The 15,541-nt window shown below is 59.9% G+C and overlaps 1 protein-coding gene and 1 long non-coding RNA gene across 7 annotated transcripts in view; one reads left to right on the top strand and one right to left on the bottom strand.

Moving 5' to 3' along the window:
* Positions 1–4,266: 4,266 nt before the first annotated feature.
* The window catches only part of CNPY1 (canopy FGF signaling regulator 1), a 49,039-nt gene continuing 37,764 nt past the window's right edge, over positions 4,267–15,541 (top strand). For 5 of the 6 annotated variants that reach the window (XR_005787155.1, XM_040464474.1, XM_040464472.1 and 2 more), the window contains exon 1: positions 8,823–8,940. Coding sequence is in view for 5 of the 6 variants with exons in the window: in XM_040464474.1 (XP_040320408.1) it covers positions 8,842–8,940 (99 nt within the window). In the remaining variant the exon portion in view is untranslated. Of the gene's footprint in view, positions 4,350–8,822; positions 8,941–15,541 lie in introns of those variants that run through there. The other variant, XM_040464470.1, reaches the window with a different exon arrangement.
* Positions 4,344–11,873, bottom strand: LOC121022903 (uncharacterized). The gene is made up of 3 exons (XR_005787156.1): positions 8,998–11,873; positions 8,683–8,914; positions 4,344–7,843 (listed from the first exon to the last, which is right to left on the bottom strand). It is a non-coding gene; the product is annotated as an uncharacterized LOC121022903 (long non-coding RNA).

The raw sequence follows: 15,541 nt of genomic DNA, 5'->3' as shown, positions 1-15,541 counted from the left end.
TGGCCGTGAGCGAGCTCCAGAGACGTACCTGGTGTTGAATCTTGGCTCTTCAGGAGCCAAGGCACTTTCCAGTTTCCCCGTCAGCAAAACGGGATGACAACGACATTGCTCCGTGGGGGTCAGTGTCACGGCCTGTGGAGTGAGCGGCACAGCGTTGAGGCCGGAAGCGCCCCACGGACGAAAGCCCGGCCCCCCCGTGGATGGGTCCAGATCCGTGGCTCCAGGACCACGGTCCCCGGTGATCCTTCGTTCACGTGTGCTGGGTTTTAACTGACAGCGACCCGAAGGACGGGAGCCCCGCTCAGCGAGCTGAGCCGCATCACAATGGCCTGTTTTAAGCTTCTTCCAGACTCTTCTTAACATTGCCAAGTCTCACAGAAGGAAGTCAATGCTCCAGAGGTGTCCGGTGGAAGATTTCGAAGAGCCATCCGGTGAGAATCAGCTGAATCAAAGAAAGCGATTTTCAAGTGAGCCTCCGGTGCTGTTCTGGTTGGTTGGATCCCTGGTTTCTGAAGGCCGACGGGATACCGGTGTGCTGCTACTTCCAGAAATCTCTCGGCTGTGTGTTTGCCCACGTTCCTCCCAGGGTAAACAGCATTTGATGCTCTTAATTAGCTCTTCCCTTGGTGACTAAAGGCCATTATCCCGAACATCAAGGATGACTGAGTAAGAGTGTAGGTAAATAGAATTACAGCGCAACTAGAATATTCCCTGGAAAACAAACACCAGCAGTAACGAAGTCTAATATCGCTTCTTTCTCTTAAAATCATACAGATGGAAAACGCCTGTGGGGTGGGTTCTGAGTAAAATATTGTAAGATTTGCCTTTTTTTCTTTTTTCTTTTTTTTTTTTGCCATTGATCTCTCTTTGCCTCACGTCCGGAGCCTCCTAAAGTTGTTAGCATGAGTTCTCCTTCTCACAGTGACGCCGATTTTAGGCCTGGAAAATATAATTTGGGTTAAAACTCGATGGGGAGTCGCTCACGCGGATGGGTTGCCGTGGAGATGTGCTGGCGAGGGGAGCCGGATGGCCGGCGGTATTTGCATGAGCCTCCGGGCTGGGCTTTGTCTCCCAGCCAGCTGGTGGGCCTCCTCCTCCCCTCACCCCTCCCCACCTGCTGCCTCCCTGAATCCCTGCCCGGTACTGACACCAGCCTGGAGTAGGAGGGCGTTTCCGGCAGGGGTGAGTGGGGTGGGGGTGGGGGGGCCTCTGGGCGGGGCATGTCCTCGCTAACAGAACCCCGATTTTGTGCAGCAACAGAGCGGCTCAGTCCTTGCTGGGACAGCGTCTTGCGGCCACGCAGGGGAAGCCAGAGCCTGGCGAAGAGCCAGACCCGGAGACGGATGACCTTCGAGGTTCTGAGCTAACCGGTGCTGAAGCCGCTGCCCCGTGGCCGTCCTGGTCGTGGTAGCAAACCTCCCGCCTTATTGCTGAGCCGTGCGCCCCCCTAATTCGTCGGCTGCGGCCCTACGCCCCTTGTGCCTCGGAAGGAATCCCTGGAGACAAGGTCTTTAAAGAGGTCTTTGGGGACCATAACCCGAGTGAGGGTTAGGCTTGTGATTAACGACCAGTGAATTGTAATTGGTAACTCACGGTCCAGTGTGGCTCGTCTTGTAAGAAGAGGGGCTTTAGACACAGACATGGGCCCGCACAGAGGAAGGACCACGAGGGGCCACGGACGGGCCACGGAGAGATACCCGGCCCGGCTGGTAGCTATTCGTGGACTTGTGGCCTCTGGAACCGTGAGAGAGGACTGTCTGCTGTGGGAGCCCCGTCCGTGGTCGTTACGGCCACCCTAGGAGACAGGACAGGCGTGAGAAGCAAGCCAGCGACATTCGCCCTAAGTCCAAGTGGCTTCACCCACGAGGAGAAAGTTGAGCGAGCCCGGGAGTAGAGCGGCTCGTGGCAGTCTCCACACGTCGGTAGACAGCCAGGCTCTCCACCTTCCTGCTGGCCCCCTTCCTGCTGCACGGCCCACACTGCCTCCTGTGCAGTGGCACGGACGGGGCCCCTACGTGCCTGCGCTTTGTGAAAGAGAGGAAAGTCTTCTCCCCGTGTCTCGGCCAGAGCTCCTCCACGTGTGCAATCCCAGACCAGCAACTGGCAACACGCGTGGAATTACTGCGGTTGACCCGGGAGGGAGTCAGTTTTCTGACACAGGTGGCTGCCGGTAACCAAACAGGAATGCTGTGTCACCACCACAGAAGAAAGTAGAACGGAAATCCCACTGATGCTACCTCCTACAGACCTCTCGCAGTCGTCCACCTCTCAGCGTCTCCTCTGCGCTTACTGTGATTCCAGCCACGGTCATCCCTTGCTGGGACTGGTGCAGTAGCCTATCAGCTGGCTTACCTGCACCTACCCTGGTCCCCTCCGCCTCTTCTAACGACAGCCTGAATCGTTTCCGGAAGACACAAATCACAAGCCACACCTTACGATACCGCAGGGGTTCCACGTGGCTGAGGAGAAAGACATACTTCCTCACCTCTGCCTGCAAGGGTCTGCATGGTCCCTGCCCACCCCGGCAGCCTGATCAGGCGCCGTCGTCCTCTGAAACACTCGGACTCAGGCCTCGGGCCACCATTTTTGATCGTTCTTCAAATTCACCTTACGCTCTTCCACTGCGGTGCTGTGGTGTAGACACCCCCTCTCCCGAGGACCAGCTCCCTCCACTCTTCGCCGGGCAGGTGTATCCTCACCCCACAGGCCTTCCCGCTCCCTCTGTCAGGGACGCCTCCCATCTTCCCCGACGGGGGCCGCTGTACCCTGTCGCCGCCCCACACCGGAGGCCTGGACGTGACCCGACTCTTCCCACGGGCACGAGTGGCTCCCTGCCTTCGGCTGGCCTCAGGCGCGGTCACCCTCCCGCGGCGGCTCCCCCCCGGGGGCCAGGATGGCTCCCTCACCGTCTGGGGTGGGGCCCGTGCTTCGATTCCATTCCCGGGAGGCCTCTCCTTGTTCCCAGACCGCAAAAGTGAGAACTGCGAGGCCCCCGGAACTTCTACGGAAGCTCCACCTTGTGCGGGTCCCCCCAACTCGGGGCAGAATGTGGTGGGCGTGTCCTCTTCTCCCGCCCCCTCCCCGCCGGTCTCGGGGCACGGCTGCGCTCCTGTCTCCCGGACCCCGTCGTGGGGACCCTGGCCGTGGCCGTGGCAGGGACGTGGCTCTTCCCCCTTGTGTGTCCTCCCCCGGCCTCCCGCCCCCCCCCCCCCCGCCCCGCACCCTGGCCCAGCGCCTGGAAGAGAGTCAGGACACAAGTGTTTTGTTGAGCGATGGCTCCAGGTTAACTGGAAAAGGCAGCTGTGTTGCAAAGGAAGATAATTTTCAAGCCCACGTGATGCATCTTTTAGACACTTGGAGCACCTGATGTGCACAGATAGGAGAGCGGAGAAAATCACGGTACGTCTACTTGATGGGGTACGAAGCAAACATTTAAAAAGTCACCGCAACGCAGCAAGTGGAAATAATGCTTAAGACATAATATTGAACGAGAAGCAATGAGAAAAAAGAGAACATCTTCTTATGATAATGTGTCCCCACCGCCCAAACACATCCCCCCCGGCTCCCCTCCTCCTAGAGGTGGACGCTGAGCCACCTCGGGACAGGCCCCTCTCGGTCCAAGCCTGGCCCGTCCCTGTGCGTCCTCGGGGCGTCTCTCTGAGGCCCGAACTCAGCACGTCCTGGTTTGTTCAGGCCTCGTCCCAGCTTCTGGTGGTGGCTGCGGACTGTTGGCTTACAGACCCTGCGTCCGTCCTCACAGGTGCCCTCCCCATGTCTGTCTCTGCGTCTCTCCTCTTATAAAGACACCAGTCACATTGGGTTAAGGCCCATCTTTTCTTATTAAGAAACTTTTTAATGTTTATTCACTTTTGAGAGACAGAGAGAGACAGAGTGCCAGCAGAGGAGGGGCAGTAGAGAGGGAGGCACAGATTCGGAAGCAGGCTCCAGGCTCTGAGCTGTCAGCACAGAGCCGGATGTGGGTTTCAAACTCATGAACTGGGAGATCATGACCTGAGCTGAGGTCTGACGCTTAGCTGACTGAGCCACGCAGGCGCCCCGGATTAAGGCCCCGCCGTGACGTGATCGTCCGCAGAGACCCTATCTCGAGTTCCGTCACGTCCACAGATCCCGGGTGTCGGCTGCGGACCGTCCCCCTTGGAGCCACGATCGCACCGCACGGTGAGGAGCAGGGGAGGAGGACCCAGGAAGGAGGCGTGTGGCCGGGCCCCGGGTCGCTGTTTCTACGTGGGTTTGGCCGGGCTGGTGTCTCCTCCGCTCCCGAGTGGGACTGTCCAACACTCCACCACCCTCTGGAGGTCTTGGGCCCACAGCGCTGCGGACAGACTCAGGTATCAGCCACTCTGCTCGTAGGAGAACGCGTGTTGCTTCGTCGGCGGGGTGGGGGGTGGTGCTCCCTTCTCCCCGACGTGTCCTCCCCGCCGTGGGGAGCAGCGGGCAGGGCTTCGTCTCCCCCTAAAGGTGTCGGGCTCCACTAAGCGGACCCGGGCGCCCCGGGCGGTCTTTGAGTGGCCGTCGTGTGGTCACAGGTGCTTGTCAAAGAGGCAGGCCACACCCCCAGCAGTGACCAAGAGCCTGTGACCGGGGCCTGAGGCTCGGCCCCTTCCAAGGTGGGTCTGGGGCTCCCCGGCACGTGCGGCTGAGGGACGGGCTGCCTGGCCCGGCCTCCCTCACCCGCCCTGCCTGCTCGAGGCGTCTGCACGCGTGTCCACACGTCCCCGGCTCCTTCTCACATCAGTGCTGCTCACGGACCCCCAGTCAAGTGCGGGTTCCTTCCAGGGCCTGGTCTGTGACCTCTCCCTCCCTGCTCCTTCCTGGTACCTTGCGCTTGTCCTTGAAGACAGCAGGTGCCCGAACACCGGTTGATCCACGAGTCTCCAGGGCACGTGCAGAGCAGGGCCGGGCGGAGAGCGGCCGCGATTCCTGATTCGCGGCCCTTGCCTGGTCCCCTGCGTAAACGCCCGCATCCAGGCGGCTCTCTGGCTACCGGTGCCACGTGGCTCACTAACTGCAGGGCTGGGATTCCAGGCGATTCCAGAAGGCTCCGGCACCTGAGCTCCTCCGGGATAGGCTGAATCTGCCGTGACATCCACCGCCACCTCCTTGCCATTGCCAAATCTCACTCCGACAGAGAGAGAGAGAGAGAGACAGAGAGAGAGAGAGAGAGGAAGGACAGGAGAAGGGAGGAGGCAGACAGACGGAAGAGGCTGGCGGGCCCAGCGGGGAGGAGGGCTCGCCCTCTGGCAGGCAACGTGACCCGCCAACCCCCCCATGAGGCTCACTCCTGCCGCCTGCTCTAATAAACCCAAAACTCCAGTGACTTAAGTGAAGATTTCAGATTAACATTTAAATTAACACCGGACTGGAAATCTGGAGGCCCAGGTCGCTGATGTGACTCTGTTAACTTGTTCTGTGACCTGGGGCAGAAATCTAAAATGATCTTTTCTCATTGAGCCGCCCCTCCATGGGGAGGCCCCTCCTCCCTCCCAGCCTGTCCTAGAAGCTAGAACCTTCCGTGTCGGGGGGGGGGGGGTCACCTCTGACCCTGAGATGCTCTGCTCGACCAGTGGGTGTGGCCCCTCCCACCGCACCCCCCACCCCGGGGTCAAGGGGGCAGAGATGCAGGAGACACGGGCCTCCCTGACACCAGGGGCCCGGCCATCAGCTCAGCCCCTCCAGGGGCCCGTCCTCAGGAGACATCCTTTACATGGCTGTCTCGGTGGCCCCGAATCTTGGGGACTGAGTGGAAGGGAACAGGTGTTAACATATGACCGATGGCCCCGGGGGGGGGGGGGCAGGCACACTCCGTACCTGCCACGTCCAGCCTTGTGGGCTCTCGAGAGCCAAGGCCACCTTTGATCAGGCTGGACTCTGAAACCTGGGCCTGTGACACAGAGCAGAGAGACCTCAAGGATCCCAGGTGGGTCACCAGGTCAGGGTGGGATTCTGGGAATCGGGACTCTTCCAGAGGGTGGGCGAAGGGGTCTTGCAGGTGCCTGACGCCTTATCCCAGGTTGAGGGAATAAGCATACATCGGGCTGGCGTGTGACCATCTTCCCCGATTCCTGCCCAGGAGGCACAGGCTTACGTTCGCCTGGGATTTGACAAACTCAAACTAGTGACTGAGCACTCTCCCAGGGGATGGGGAATCGCTGTCCGGGTTGGCGGGGGACCAGCCCCTGTGGCCGCTCACCTGCAGTATCTGTGGGCTGCCTGGCCCAGCTCATCGGGGGCCCCCGTGGTGGGAAAGGGAGGGGACGACCCCAGGGCCAAGGGCAAGCGCCAGCTCTCTCTCCAGGAAGGAAGGTCATGGAACACAACTTCTAGAGCCATCCGGGGCCGTACAGGTGCCGGAAAGGACGCGCGTGTTGTCTGAGGCTCCGCGTTCTTTCCCCGGGTGGGGGGAGACCCGCCGGGGGACGCAGAAAGCGCTGAGCGGACGGCCTAGGCAGGGACCCACACACCTTCCATGCCCCGCTGGTGACGGCCTTGGGGCTGTTTTGTTGGGGGAAAATTATGCCCGGAGACTGAGATGCTCTTTGCTGGTCATCTATTTAACACAGGTTCATGGCGGGCATTGTAATTTATAATAATACTCTTTCACAAGCCAGTAGCAAAGCAGATAATGTCTCCTAATAAGCCAATGACGAAATAACGGACTCCGAACCAACGATAGATGAATTCCACGATCGTTCCGGGGAAAGCGGGAGGAAGGCCGTCAAGTCCAGGTTCAGCCGAGGTGCACTTTGCTACCGGTTGTTTCTGGGGAGTGTGAGTCCTTGCGGCCAAAGCGGGGTGCCAGCCGCCCGCGTAGGTCCCTCGCTGCCGGGGCGGGTAGCTGGGGGAGGGGGGGCAGGCCGGGCTGTTCCGGAGGGCGTTTCTCCAGGGGCCACGGCACACCGTGCACCAGTACCCACGAGCAGGAGCCCCTCCACGGCCGGGCCGGGCCTCCCTCCCCCCCGAGCCCGCTGCACGGTTTGACCCCACCACCGACCAAGAGCGGCCTGGCCACGTGGGCACAGGTGTCCAGGACCTCCGGAGAGCTGTTCAGATCGGCCAGCAGCAGACTCGCCAGGCCGGACACGCTTCCCGAGTCCTCTCAGATTCTTTGAAGTTTCCAGAGACCGCGTGATGACGGCCCCTCCCTGTGCTCATGTTGACAAGTCCTCCTCAGCCCCTCGGTTTTGAGGACGTCCCCCTGACAGCCTCCCCAGTGTCCGCAACTCCTTTCTTAGATCAAAACAGCCATCAAAACAAGTTATGCAAAACGGGTTCAAGCCACCAACAGTTTGCCCCCTCAAACGAGCTGGCAAAACACTTTGAAATCCCTGCCATGAGACGCGTGTGGTCCCAGGGACCCAGGAGGACTGTTGCGGTCTCGGGCTGTGCGCGTGGGAACACAGCTCGGTCCGCATCAGGAGGGCAGCGAGCCCCCGCAGCATTGGTGTGGGTCACCATCGGGACGGTTTGGCCTTTGTCGTCGTCATCGGGCCGCCTGGGCCCTGGGCCATCCCGGTCCCGTGTGCAATCAGGACACGGCGCTAGAACCGGGTCGGGTCTACAGTGCCAGAATTTACCTCGTGGGCAGGTAAAGGCAGTGCTGTTCCCACGGGGAGACTCGGAAATACTTGAGTCAGACAGAAGCTGCTTATGCCTCGTCCGAATGGGGGAGCTTTGTCTCCATCACGCCTCCACATCCCTCGGCCACGGCTGGGCGGAGACGGCACGTCCAAAATTGCTTTCTGCTGAGCAAATGAGGCTGGTGTTGGAGGCGTCGCTTCATTTACTTGTTACTGGTGAGAATTCTCAGCGGCTGAGGCAGTGCCTGGAAAGAAGGGACCGAACCCGCCGTATAGCCCGTAAGAGGTACGGGTCAGAGGCTCCCTGCGATTTCAAATCCAGCAAAAGTGTGTCATTTGGGAGCAGGGCCCAGTTTGGGGCCAACCTTTCCCGTAAGGCGGAGGCTCCCTGAGTGTAATGAATGCGACCCAGGGAGGCTTGGGGAATCCCTGACAGACTAGGAGCAACTGTGTCTTTATTCCTTAAAAAAGCATATTTTAGGGGCGCCTGAGAGGCTCGATCAGTTGAGCGTCCGACTTCGACTCAGGTCGAGATCTTGCAGTTTGTGGGATTGAGCCCCTCATCGGGCTCTGTGCTGATGGCTCAGAGCCTGGAGCTGCTTCGGATTCTGTCTCTCTCTCTCTGCCCCTCCCCTGCTCCCTCTCTCTCTCTCTCTCAAGAATAACAAACATTAAACATTTTTAAATATGCTTTCTTATTTTTTCATTAAAATTTTTTATGTTTATATATTCTTGAGAGAGAGAGAGAGAGTGCACACGCGCACACACAAGTGGGGGAGGGGCAGAGAGAGAGGGGGACACAGAATCCGAAGCGGGCTCCAGGCTCCGAGCCATCAGCACAGAGCCCGATGCAGGGCTCCAACCCATGAACTGCGAGATTATGACCTGAACTGAAGCCAGATGCTTAACCGACTGAGCCACCCAGGCGCCCCCAAACATGCATATTTTAAATGAATACGTAAAACATACATGGTTTTAAAAACCACAGAGTACAAAGGGCCATACAAAGAAAATCAGTCTCAGTTGGTTCTGCGTTCAGTCTCAGTCTCAGATGGTTCAAACCTGTCTTTGAAAAGCTGCACACCTGTGCTTGTGGATGGAAAGTCGGGGGACGAGAGTACCTTCCCTGTTGACAGGGACGCCCTGGCTGAGGGTCGAGCTAGCGACCGGCTCCGGGCGGCCTTAGTCTGCGCCTTCCGGAGATAACAGACGCTTCGTGTCTTGTCTAGCATGCAGGGCCCTGATGGACGAGGTGGAGTATGACGTCACCAAGGCTCGGCAGAAGACGACCAAGGTGGGCTCCTTCCGAATAAATCCTGACGGGACGCAGGAGAGGAGAAAGGTAGCGGAAAAGAAATTATGTGCCAGTGTATAATTGCGGATATGGGCAATTACCAACCATTTATCCAAACAGCAGTTGGTCTTAATCTTGTAACCTTCCTCTTGTTCAGGGTATCAGCTCTAAATTGCTTCTGAGTCCTGGGGGATCCAAAGTAATCTTTAAGCTTGAAATTGAAGTCTCTCTCCCAGCACCTAAATTTTGTGTCTTGCCAAGTCGGAAGACATTTCGGCACTATTGTTCATCAGGATAAAAATAGCGTTTCCATGGTTCTTGGGCGAGGCCAGCAGGGGGCCCAGAGCGGCTGGGGGTGGGGGGCTGCCTCGAGCCCCCCTAACGGGAGCACCCTCCCCCAGACTCCACCCCCCCCCCACCCCGAGACCTACAGGTTTCTACCAGGGGGGGGAATGCGAGACCCGTCTCCAGGACAGACGGGGGCTCTTGTGTGAGGGGACAGGATGCTGTTCCCCCACAGAGACCCTCTAGAGAGAGGCCGGCCCCGAACCCGCGGGTGTGATGGATGGGTGGGGCTGCCGGGAGCCGGGCTCCTGTCTCCTCCCCCGCCCGGCACCGAGGTCCTAACGTTCCCAGCACGCCAGCCGACAGTGATGTCATCCTAAGCGAGACACAAGTGAAGCTGTTCCCTGACGTGGCCTAAGTCGCTCAGAGCTGAGGGGAGGCCGCTTTGGGGCTTCTCGCCGCTTGGCCAGTGCACTGCACTCTGTCTTAGAACAAATCATCGAGGTGGGCTGTTTGCTGTTTCCACCTCTTTCTGGGGTTTTGTGCCCATCAAAGAGGGAGGAGGGCGGGGCCGGGTCCAGCCGAGGACTTCATGGGGGGGGGGGGCTGCGCTGTGTGAACACGACAGCCTTTACGGGGGCCGAAGCGTGATGTTCACCTCCGTCAGGAGCCCTGCGTGCCTGCTGGCGAAGGGAGCGGGGGGGGGGGGGGGCCCCCGGGGCGCCCCATCTTGAGGCCGCAGACAGGGACAGGCCCTGAGGTCTCGCTGTTCGCATCATGCCACCGGAAGGACCGTGCTTACCCGCATCACGGGCACATCCGTGCGGCTCCTTTGCCGGCGGTGGTCGCCGCATATCCCCAGGTTCCCCCGGCCCCACGCGGTCACGGCAGCCTGTAGAGGAGCGGCCCTGGGCCCCTGGCACCAGCTGGAGCGGGGTCCCACAGCCAGGCAGGGCCGGGCACGGGCCAACACGGTCAAAAATAACCGGGTGCTAGTATCATACAAGGTTACAATGCGGGTTACCTGTCGGGCGCCTGCCCAGGACGATGGAAGACCTCTCTCTCACAGGGTAACAGGCCAAAGGTTACAGGAGACACCAGAGGGTCGCGGAAGGAGGGAATGAAGCAGGCGCGCAGAGCGTGGGGTCCCGTGGTGGATGGAGGGCCGCACGGGGGCTCGCCGGGGCACCCGCGGGCCCTCCCGCCTCCTGGCTCTCACCCAGGCCTGGCTTAGAGGCCCTGGGCCCTCTGGACAGGGGCCCGCGTTTACCTGGAGAAAATGGGCCTCCTCTCCCCTCCTCCTCTTGCCACAGGACATCCCGCTTTGAGTCCGTCGACTTGAAATAACTTTTTCGACGTTTGCCACAAACCGTCGGTCCGCAGAGCGATTTGAAAGCCATCGTCCTGCGCATCCGTAACCTCAGGGTCCCGCCTACGAGCAGCGGGTGAGCCCTGGGTCTCAGGCTGGGGCAGGGCTCCCCCGCGGGCATGTGGGCCGGTCTGTGGGGCGGCCAGAAGGCTGCTCTTTAAAGCCCCTGCGTTTTGGAACCGTGTGGCTTTCAGCTCTGGGGTGCGGGTCGGTTTTCCCACCTCTGGCCAGTTCGCAGCAAAATAACCCCAAAGCCCTCATCGTTTCGGGAGCCCTGCCACCTTCCCCAGGAAGCTACCGGGGCCTGCGCAAACTCTCCCCTGCGGTGATCCAAAACCCCGTGGCGCTGTTTTCTTGGGCCGGCCGGCTGCTCGCCACACTGGAAATGCAGGGGGGCGTCACGGCAGGAAGTCAGGCCCTTCCAAATGCCCGTCTTGGACGGGGGGGGGGGGGCCAGGCGGCTCTTGCCTGGTGCGGATCCAGAGGCATTTCTCTGCCCTTCTGCCGCGAGCCTGCAGGATGTGGGGGCTCAGCTTGGCGTTGGGCAAGGAACGAAAGCAGTGCCTGGCAGGACGCTGAGGGAGGAGGTTTGGAGCAGCCGCCCTGGCGGGGCGAGGCCTCAGACGCCCGGGGCCTTTCCTGGGCCTCAGGGACGCGGCTGGCCCGAGGGACGAGACCCCTCACCTTCCTGCGTCTCTCTGCTTTTGCTTCTCCCTTTGCATTCCATTTCTCCGAGGACGAAAGGGAACACGAATCCGCGAGCTGAGGGAGCCGACACCCCAAGGTCCTTGGAAAGCCTCCCCGTCCTCAGAGGGAGGGTGGGGGCGCTCCCCGAGAGAGCCCATGTTCGGAGGGGGACGGGGTGAAGCGACCCGAGGTGGCCTCGCACAGTGTGGTTGAGAGACGCAGGGCTCCTCGCTGTGAATCGGGGCCCGCAGCGGGGCGGGCGTGGGGAGGGCGGCGTGGACAGGAGGGGCCTGCTCGGGACCAGTTCTCACTTGGTGAGAAGACCCGAGGGGGTTCCTGGTGCACGTTCTGCCCCCACAGGACGGCCGGGGAGAAAGCTGCCCTGTGCAGGGCTGCAGATGGCCCCTGCCCCCCTCCGCCCGCCGGCCCCACCTCGTCTGGTGGCCACGCCATCTCCCTGGCCCTCTCCGGCTCTGACCTGGCTTTGCTTTGAGTCCTGGTTTCAGTCTTCCGTCCCCCGACTCCGTGCGCACAGGAGCAAAAGGGGCGGCCGACCCCCGGGGTCACCGGCTGGCTAACACCACCGGCTCCCAGACGCGACCGCCCGTGTGGCCACCGGCAAGATGCCGGGCGGTGGGGACGCTGGGCGAGCTGTCCCTCGGAGGACTGGGCGGGACTCAGGTGGGGTTGGGGGCAGGGTTAGGGTACTGGAGGGGGGGGGCCGTACCCGGTGAGACACCCCGTTTCCCCGGGGCTCCAGCCGACTTCCAGTGAGACCTGCTCTCTGCCCGGCAGTTGTTTCCAGCTGAGCAAGAAAGGAATGGACTCCCGGGGGCAGCCCCCGGAACCGGGTTTTAAGTGCTCCTTGGTACCTTCAGAGTACTTGTGAAGTATGCTCAGCGCGAAGGTCCCCCGCGGAATCAGGCCGCAGCTACTCCCGGAGAGCACGGCTTATCGGCCGCCCCTCCTTCCACAGCTCTGCCCCCTCCCCTCCCCTGCCTCGGGAGCCTCCCGGATGAAAACCCAACCGCCGGGGCTGAAAGGCCCCCTCCGGGGACATGAGGGGTTTCTGAGAGCGCCTCCTCTGCGTCCCGCTCACAGATGTGAACGTGGACGAGTGGGGGGTCCTGGAGGGACACGAGAGCCGCCAACGGCTCCCCACCCCAGCACGGGTGGGCAGAGGCCCCCATTTGTCGGAGTTGTGACCGGCCAGGCCTCCCAACACTTGCCGCCCGGACTCGGTGGGCCCCCGACCCGACCCGAGCCTGCTGGGCTGAGCGGGCTACCAGAGATCGACAAGCGGGGCTGGGGTTCGAAGACGTACGTCTCCTGGGCTTTGACGACATCATCCTCAAGGTCGCTCGGAGGCCTCCAGTGTTACCGATTTCAGGGACGGCCTATAAAAGCAGACGGTGCAGCAGGGGCGCCTGGGCGGCTCAGGTCACGATCTCGCGGTCTGCGGGTTCAAGCCCCGCGTCGGGCTCTGTACCGACAGCTCGGAGCCTGGAACCTGCTTCGGGTTCTGGGTCTCCCTCTCCCTCTGCCCCCTTCTCGCTCACTCTTTCTCTCAAAAATGAATAAATAAGCTTAAAAAAATACTCTCAGAAACAGATGAGTGAGTCCCGGTGCCGGACCAACCCCAGAGATTTGGTGGCTTTGTTGGAAACAGTCTCCTTTCTCCTTTTCCTGAACGGACAAGTTTGGTTCGCGCACAGTGGCGTTTTGCCTCGGCTGTCTAATGAGCCGGACGTGCTTGTCTTCCTGTCGCCGGCCGCGTCTCTGCAGCGGAGCGGGAGGGGGGGCTGTGGGAGGCACGCTCTGGGGGCCCCAGGGCCCCGGCCGGTGACCGCCGAGGGAGCCTCCTGCTGGCTGCACTCGAGGGGACCGTCGCCGCCTGATACTTCCCCTGGCTTGTGACAAAGCCGTGTCCGTGCACGTCAGCCTCTAGGTCACCTCGTGGTTTTGTGACGGTCATAGTGACCCACGGTGAGCAGACAGCACAACACCGTCCGGAGGTGGCTGTTCTACGATCGCTTCGTAACCAAGTGTTCATTCTCTCCTGAAAAGCACGACAGCGGGCCTCCAGGAAGGGGCCGTGAATGAACTTGTGCTCTCGTGATGGGGACCCAGAGTCTGGGAGCGGGGGGGGGTGAGGGCTTACGCTTGCTTCTACGGATCGAAACCCCGAACTCGGTGCGCAGGACCCAGGACCCACTTCTCTGTGCAGTAGGTGAAGGTGGGAGCACAAAGGTCCCCTTTCCCGTGACTGAGGCCTCGAAACTTGGAAAGTTCAAAGAGAGTAGATCTCATCGATCAAAGATGACGATGATTTAGACCAGGACGTAAAGCCTCTTTCATTAAATTCTTTTAACAGCTCTGCAAAGTAAATAAGGCCACTTTAATTGGCTCCCTTTCCTTTTTTTTTTTCCCAAGTAATCTCTAAGCCCCGTGTGGGGCTCAAACTCACAACCGTGAGATAGAGTTGCACACTCTACCGACTGAGCCTGCCAGGCACCCTTAATTAGCCTCATTTTAGAAATATAGACGATGAGGGGTTCCCGGGGAGCTCAGTGGGTGAAGCGTCCGACTTGGGCTCCGGTCACGATCTCACGGTTCGTGGGTTCGAGCCCCGCGTCGGGCTCTGTGCTGACAGCTCAGAGCCTGGAGCTGCTTCAGATTCTGTGTCTCCCTCTCTCTCTGCCCCTCCCCCTGCCCATGCTCTGTCTCTCTCTCTTTCTCAAAAATAAATAAACATTAAAACTTAAAAAAAAAATACAGAAGACGAGGCTCAGAAAGCTTTAGTGACTCACTGTTTTGGCAAATCGGGATTAATTTAATTTAATTGCTGATAAGTCCGTTTAGACAGAGCCACATCATTTGCTATCGATAGAGCTACCCCGTGCTGTTACATACTGTATAGCACCAGGTTCCTGCGGCATTTTGAAGTTGTGCAGTGCACAACCTGTACAACTGTATGGGGGCCCTGTTTGCTAACAAGGTGAGAGGTGTGGCCTTTGTAATAGGCCAGCTAGGAAGCAGAGGGGAAATTCAGTCCCTCCATACTTTTCGGACTGTAGTCTGTCACAAATAGGTGTAGTGGGGTGAAACCAGCATGTAAAAATATACATAAAATATCAGAGTGCATCTTATGGCAAAGGAAACTGTTATCTCATGACACCGTGTATTGAGCTGAAATGCAAAAAGTGGGTCATGTCCAAAAAGCTAAAAGCCACCATAGCAGATGGCTGTTCTCAGCATGGGACAGTAGCCTAAAGGTATTTCATTTGGGAAGATTATTAATACCCACACAGAGAGCTGTAATAATTCCTGCCTCCCTCTACAGAAGCGGCCAGAACTTGTCTGAGACCAGATATCAGGGCAGAAATGGCTGGCAGTTCGGTGGTCTGTACCTTCTCGAGGCCGGGGACCCAGGGCCCCACGGGGGGACGGATGTCTTCCTGGCCCCAGCGGCCCCAGTGGCCCGAGTCTGGCCCGCTGCTACTGCCGTCTCAGGACCTGTGCTCTGACGCTGTGGCCTCCCAAGGTCAGGACGCCAGATGCAAGTTCAGCCCTGCTGAACGTGGTGGAGACGAGACAAAGAGTGCTTACCCGGGAGGAGTTAGACCCTAGCCACTGTGAACACCGCGTGTGACAGCAACAAGACACGTATTTGGTCTTTGCCTTCCCTTCCTGCCACAGAGCTTCTGAAACCCTTGTGATATTCTGAGAGATAGGGACGAGAGCGTATGCTGGTGAGGTGACCCTTGCGGTCGAACCTTCAACCCCACCCGGACCTCTGGGGAGGGCGGGGGCTGGAGACAGAGCTCAATCTCCAACAGCCAATGATTTAATCGACCATATGCCTACGTAATGAATCGTCCATCGCGGCGTTCGGAGCAGGGAAGGGGAAAGTTTTGTATCACGTTCCTTTTTTAACCCGTGGGAAACTTGTCCAGAAGCCCCACCCCCATCCCCGGAACATTTCTCCCCTGGGTCGTGGTCAGGAGAGCCCCAAACACCCGCTGGTGATCTCCCTCACTGGAGACCCGAACTCGGGGTCTGCTGGGGGTGCCTGCTTGAGCACAGGCGGCAACAGGAGTGGGGGCTGTCGGCGGGAGGGGGCAGGGGGGTTCCTGAGGGCCGGGGACTGAGGAGACAGGCAGAAGCCAGAGCCCCCCTTTGGCGAGGCACGGGTGGGGGCCAGCCCTGCGCTCTGCCTTGCATTCCCGGGTCAGCAAGAGAGGGAAACGGTGTGGGGTTGGAGTGCCCGGCTGGCAACCATGCCTAGGAAGCAGGAATTTGGGGGGG

The sequence above is a fragment of the Herpailurus yagouaroundi genome, unplaced genomic scaffold (genome assembly GCF_014898765.1).
Source record: "Herpailurus yagouaroundi ecotype Mexico unplaced genomic scaffold, PumYag 483, whole genome shotgun sequence".
NCBI lineage: Eukaryota > Metazoa > Chordata > Mammalia > Carnivora > Felidae > Herpailurus > Herpailurus yagouaroundi.
Note: the sequence above shows the minus strand (reverse complement) of the source record. Positions and strands in the feature narration are given on the sequence as shown.